This window comes from Cynara cardunculus (genome assembly GCF_001531365.2).
Source record: "Cynara cardunculus var. scolymus isolate 2C chromosome LG 2, CcrdV1, whole genome shotgun sequence".
Taxonomy (NCBI): Eukaryota; Viridiplantae; Streptophyta; class Magnoliopsida; order Asterales; family Asteraceae; genus Cynara; species Cynara cardunculus.
The window spans coordinates 10,324,248-10,330,917 of record NC_037529.1 but is presented as its reverse complement, the minus strand read 5'-3'; the positions used below and the strand labels follow the sequence as shown (position 1 = coordinate 10,330,917).

The following is a 6,670-nucleotide window of genomic DNA, read 5'->3' as shown; positions in this document are numbered from 1 at the left end:
GAGGTCAAAGGTGATGGGCATTCGAATGAAGAAGTGTAATTAGAATTCAAGAAAAGTTACAACATACCCCTGTGGAATCAGTATTTGTAACAAAATTCATCAAAACCAAAATAAAAGGAAGGTGCAAATTTTACATTTCTACCCAGCAGCAGCATACCTATTTTAAGCTTTCTGTCTCCATTTCCGTCATAAACTCGTTCCATTTTCATACTTTCAAGGCAGCTTTGTGAACCATGGTTTCCTTGTGAATTTGGTGGCAACTCTTCTCAACCAGATCAAGTAGCTTCTCCAAGTTCATGGCCCATGAATTTAGGATGTCATTGCTATCCTTAGCCGACTGAAAGCACACCACACCCGTTGGTCTATCTACCTTTGCTACCAATGCTTTTGATACAACCATATCAGACAGATGCTTTTCAGCTTCCTGAAACACCACTCCTAACTCAGCATTCAATGCAAGTGTGTATATATATATATGGGGTTCGGTTCCGGTGATAAGGAAAGTTATGGTGAGAAGGGATCTCCACCCATGAATGCACTCCACCCTTAAGATGCACGGGGATGTGATGCACCTAGATACAGTTGATCAATTCCCGTGACAAGCACAATTCATGGGTGGGGTGAGATTAAAAGTGATCAAGGTTCCAGATCTCTTCTCACCTTAACTCCTCTTCTACACAATCCTTCGTCTCTATATGTGCATGTAGTCCCCCTTCTTTTACAAACCCAATAATGCATACAAACTCACAAACCAGTTTTCATGTGTTGTTTCATATATAACATGTGAAAATGCAATGTTTATACAGTGTAGATATGTTGCATTTTCACATATGAAACATACGGTATGAAGACTGAATTTTCAAGTGTTGTTTCATATGTGAAATAGCACATGAAAACTGGTTTGTAAGTTTGTACGATATATTGGGTTTCTAAATGATAGTGTCTATGTGTAGACATATATAAGTTGTATGTAAAACAGACCTCAACAGTCAGACACAGAAGATCTGCTAGTCGTTTTATCGTTATCCTCGCATAGTACTTTGAAACAACCAGAATATTCTGCAAAAAACACAGGTTTCTGTGAGCAAATCAACATTTGGAGAGTAAAAAAATATGTATCATTAGTGAGAGTGTGTATCTACATGCTCGATAACTCTCTCCCTAAGATCCTCCCCAGCTTTGTCTCCCAAAGAGCCACCTAGCATGTTCTTTTCGTTCTCAAACTCGTCCTTAAATGTATTCCACAATTCAGTCCACTTAATCACCTCCATCGTGATCAGTTGTTTTAGAAGTGACCTTTGAAGAAGCATCAAAAGCTTTAGCATAAGTTGTGATTAGAAACAAGGGTAAAAAAGATAAAAATATACCTGAAATGAGGAATTTCTGAAAGATTTTTATCATCCAATGTAGAGTTTAAAAGGCTTGACTGCATAGGATCATGTGGTGACAGTACTAGATACCAGCAAATTTTTCGCAATACCTGTGCACGTATCAAACACACCATTATCATTTCACTATAAATACACATTTTAGAAGGTCTAAAACCAAAAAAAGTAATGAACCAACAAAATGAAGCGAATGCTTACTGGAATCCACTGAGCAGGGTCCTCTTTGACAGCAGGGATCTCATATATTGATTTGTAACACCGGCATATTTCAAGATAGTCATTGCTGTGTGAGTAGTATCTGCACAAATCCAACAGTAACTAATAATAAGAACAATAAGAACAAAAGAGATGTAAAATTATGTGTAGTCACTAAAACAAACTTGGGCTGTACTCACCCAATTGGTTCTTGAGGACATGCATTTCAAATGGCCCGCACACACGTTTTGAGCATAAAACAATATATAGACATTGGAAATAGTCGCTCTGATTTAGATGTTCTAATTTTGTTGTCAACTTACTTAGCATGTATATGTCGTTGATGTATATAGCAGTTTTCTTTTTACATAGTTCAAGAATGTAAATGACAAGTTATCATGTGTTGTCGGCTTTATGTGCCATATTAGTCAATCCTACTACATGATAAGTGGGTCCAAGTCTATAAATGGGATATTAATAATAGATTGATACTTCTTGACTATCCTAAACGTAGTGTAAAACCAAAACGGGCAAGTGACTGAACAAAGAGAGCAATGATCGTTAGGTATTATCAGAATAAAAAGCAAAAAAACCTTGGCTCTGTCATTCAACCTATAATATAAATATAGTGATAATTGTGGTTGTGACTATAAAGGAGCAACGATTGTTATACTGATGCTGCTGTAACCAGCACCCAAGTAATCTTTAGCCGTTTCTCCTTAATATACACTCTTTCAATGGATTTCAATCCTCCCACATAACTTGTATCATCAGTGAACCAATATATTTATGATTAATTGCTCATACTACATTAATCATTTCCCCTGATACTTGAGGTTGTCAAATAATAATACTTTTTTCATCAACTTGTCATGTCCAAAGCTCGACATCTTTAATTATAGGATTGCAACTAATGCTACTATGATGGATTTGTTTCCAGAAACAAAACCATTTTCAGACAGTTCAGAAATCACCCCCTTCCAGAAAGAGGAAAAAAGATTCTGGCCTAACCACCATATGCAATATAGTGTTCTACAATAGTGCTAGATGAGTAGATGGTAGTGATATGATAAACTTAACTGGACTTGGACTAGTGAAGAAAGTCATTTTATGATTGTGATGATGGCATCATCTTAATTTGCCACTTCCTCGATTATTTCAAAAAGAAAACCCTACTTTAGAAAGTGAATTCTTATTACTCTCTTCAAGATTCTTCCTCTCTATGTTTTCTAACATGTTCTCTCTCTCTCTCTCTAAATGCAAATCTCCCAAGTATGTGGTTGGAACCCTTGTTGGAGCGGCCCAATGGCATCAAACTTCTCTTTTGTTCTTTAAATCATGGTCAGCAACATCTTAATCCAGATTCTTCAACCAAAATTCTGTAAAATTTATATCTTTGTATTTTGTGACCATATCTGATTCAGCGTCATGGAACAACAGTACTAGGATTGTAACCAATCAACAACTGCCTTTGTAGGATTTTTTGGGGGGGCTTTGACTGTTGGACTAAACTTGGCCAATTTTGTTTATCGATTATGATTTGACATCTTATGAGCAAAACTTTGTAACTAATTAACTCTGGCTTCAAGTAAACCAAACTGTATTGTATTTTGCAAGTGGATTGATATTTCATACTAGTCCAAGTCCAAACAATGATGCAGATACTAATAGTACTTGAGGACCACTTGACACTCCAGTTATACACTGTCAGGTTACCTCTCTCACAGACAAGTCATAAGAGAGGTTTTGTTGGTGGTGGGTTCTCTTGTTGAACAAATATAATCAGAATCAGCTGTTAAATTTGTCAAATAGCTTTTTAGTTTCACAAGAATATAGCATCATTCAAGAAGACCATTCACATAAGAAACTTCAAACCTATTATGTATAAAGAGATCAAATCCAGAAAAGTCATTCAAGTGATTTAATGGCGCACACAAGAAGGCGGTGAATAATCCCTTTTTCCTTGATGCTATAATATTTATTATCCACTCAAGCACAGGTTGTGTGACTATTTGCAGACATCGGTAAGCAAATAAAGATACATATGAGAAAATAGGCACAATAAGGGGTCACATACCGAATCATGAGTTCATAGTAAATTCGCTTCAATTCCAGCAATGATGGTATATCAGCAGGAGCTTCTTCAACAAGGCTCTCGCCTTCTTTTGGCTTCTTCTTCTCTTTTGAGGCATCAGCATCAAAAACTCTTGGACTAATCTTTCTAGAAAGGATCTGTGCACGCACATAATCTTGGCGGTCTAAACACAAACGGACCTGCGCATAATGAGCTTCCAGGTATCATAATCTTGTTCCAAATAATAATGTTCAGAAACTTGATGAAATTGCCTACTTGATCAAGAATAAACGCAATCTTTTCGGTTTTTGCCATAGCACCAAAGGTTTCCACCTGTGATATACACATCAAAAGTAAGCGGCATTATAAAAAGGAATCTAGTACAAAAATTCATTTTAAAATATCACAAGAGAGGATACAAGTAACTTATTAACAAAGTTCCATTATAAACTGACCGCAATCTCTTGCATCAAATCAGCAGCCTCAGCTATTTCCCCCTGTTCCTCCTTAATCTTAGCTAGCCTCTTAATCAATCGGGCTCTCTCAATCTCTACATAAATCTACCAAAAGCGGAGATGAATTAAAGAGCTAGAAAACAAGAATGAATTGACAAACATATTTGCGTTTATATTAAAAAAACTCACCTTCCCAGCAGATACACTGTTAAGTGTTTTGATAAGCTCAATCTTAGTTTCAACATCTGGAGTCTCATCGATATATTGCATTGCTTGTTGCACCATAGCAGTGACAGCCTAAGTGTAAAAATAACATGACGTAAAGCACATAAGAAGTATTAGTATCCTAAACAGGCTAAGTATATAGCATATACAAACAAAAAGAAATAGAGCATCATAGAAGTAGGTGACATATCATGTCAAAACCCACTATCACACAAACAACACATCTGGGCAAGTATCTATCTACCTCCCTAACTCTTGTTTTCTTCCTTCTGATATCTACCTAACCACTGAACAAAATTACTGCAAAGAGAAAGAACAGGCTATTTTATGTCATGTTCCATAAAATATCAGAACGTCCTAAACAAAGCCTAGAGCATTGAGGGAACTGATCAAATAGGTTAACTTTGAAAGATGAGACTGGCAAGGTACCTTTGATGATCCCCAAAAACGACAAAGCATTGATGCACCTCTAATCACAGGAATGAAAGCAAACAGCACACACTCCCCAGGCATCATTGATGTTGGTCCAATTACTTAGTTAAATGAGTCACATATTTCAGGAGGCTTTCTAGAGCAGGAATGGCACCAAACACTAAAATGTACAAACTCCAAATGCATGGTCCTTGGATGATCCAATGACTGTCAAACTTCAAATAGTCATTTTCTGCTAATTCCTATATCACTCAAGTTCAATCCCAATCAGTAAATAATATAATACACTCGGAACCTAGAGCTTATCAACCTCAAATGGTCCTTCTTAGCATACACGGATTGATTTCTTACTGTGGTCAAGCGATATCCATATTACCCAAAAAATACTAACTCAATTAAGTAAACAAGAAACAAACAACATCGAACTCGATATTCATAAAAACCAGAAACTATCTCAACTATCCATACCAGAAACAATCTCCACACCCTTATAGTACCTGTTGCACAAATTCAATAATGAGCAGAATACCTGTCCAGCATCAAAGATTTCTAACTATAACTCTTAAGTGTTAACTGGCCAGAGTGAAAGGCAATGGATTCTCTTAGAATGCAGCTTGACAGGTTGGATTAACCATATATCCTACCTAGAGCAACTTTGGAAACCATATATAACTCAAGTTTGTATGTGCGGTAGACCATTGTACAGTGTATACATGTCTAAATGCATTCACTAATAATATTTCATTAACAGCCTAACAGGCTCCTACAAACCTCAACTTTCCAGAATCAAATAATTGACTTATGTATACAGCTATGACCCTGATAATTGACCCACCAAAAGTACATCAAACGCATAAAATCTTCAAGGATATTCCCAACGCATCAGGAGTTAGTATTACAATTAACATTGATTAACACGTCATCTTTAAACCAAAAAGGCGCTCAATTTTAAGCCCATAAACGGATAAAAGTTTCACCTGCTTCAACTGACCACGCCTCTTGGACAACACAACAATCTGATCATTTAGTGTCTTCCAAGCACGACTTTCGAAGCAAAGTTTAAGAATATCAATCGCGGCCTTCTTTGTACCGGCAACGTCGCCATTAAGTCTCATCTGCTTCTCCACATTCAACAAAGACTCTATTTGAGAATCCAAACTACCTCCTCCTTCCTGAAAAAAACACATACAAGAGTGTTCCACTTAGCATGAAGGTTCAATTATGATCTCAGTATAATATGATATTATAATTGAATCACAAAACTTACCATTTTGGCTTCAAGTAGAGCACGGGAGTGAAGAAATCGTTGAATCTGATACAATTCAGAATTTGAGTATGAACCCTAGGAGAGAGGGAGATCGGGGAAAACGAAGAAATATGTCAAAGAAAAGAATCTATGGCTTGCCGCAGAAGAAATAAAGTTATCAAAACGGGCCATCTAAAACTCCTTTAAAAATTTCAAGCCCATGTTGGTTCTACTTGGCCCAACATATCATGTACAATAAACGGCCCATTTAGACATTGGTTGTTTCAGAACCATATCACATCCCGAATCAAATGAAATAGAATAAATTGAGACGGTATTTTGTAAATACATAATTATCTTGATAGTGATGGCCAAATCGGCCCAGCCCGGGATCGTCGGAGGACCGGGACCGGTTGGGGTTTTTGGAAGTTTCGTGGGACCGGGACCGAGACCGGTTATGGGACCGGCTATGGACCGGTCCGGCCCGGCCCGGCCCGATAATTTAAATAATTTTATAAATAAATGTATTTTTAACTAACTAGAAGGGTACTCGCGCAATGCAGCGAGATACATCTTGATTTTAATATTTTATTTTATTCTTTATCTAAGTCGATGTTATAATATGGTCTTATGTTATTTTGAGAAAGCGATGATG

General features: G+C 36.9%; 1 protein-coding gene across 1 annotated transcript; it reads right to left on the bottom strand.

The window, feature by feature from the left end:
* LOC112506512 (26S proteasome non-ATPase regulatory subunit 12 homolog A-like) lies at positions 1–6,177 on the bottom strand. Its single transcript, XM_025110622.1, has 11 exons — positions 6,037–6,177; positions 5,747–5,941; positions 4,302–4,409; positions 4,113–4,217; positions 3,934–3,990; positions 3,661–3,857; positions 1,587–1,686; positions 1,368–1,480; positions 1,143–1,296; positions 982–1,059; positions 1–424 (listed from the first exon to the last, which is right to left on the bottom strand). Exons 1-11 carry the CDS (start codon positions 6,037–6,039, stop codon positions 206–208), a joined length of 1,329 nt encoding a protein of 442 aa, XP_024966390.1. The 5' UTR covers positions 6,040–6,177; the 3' UTR covers positions 1–205.
* Positions 6,178–6,670: the final 493 nt, after the last annotated feature.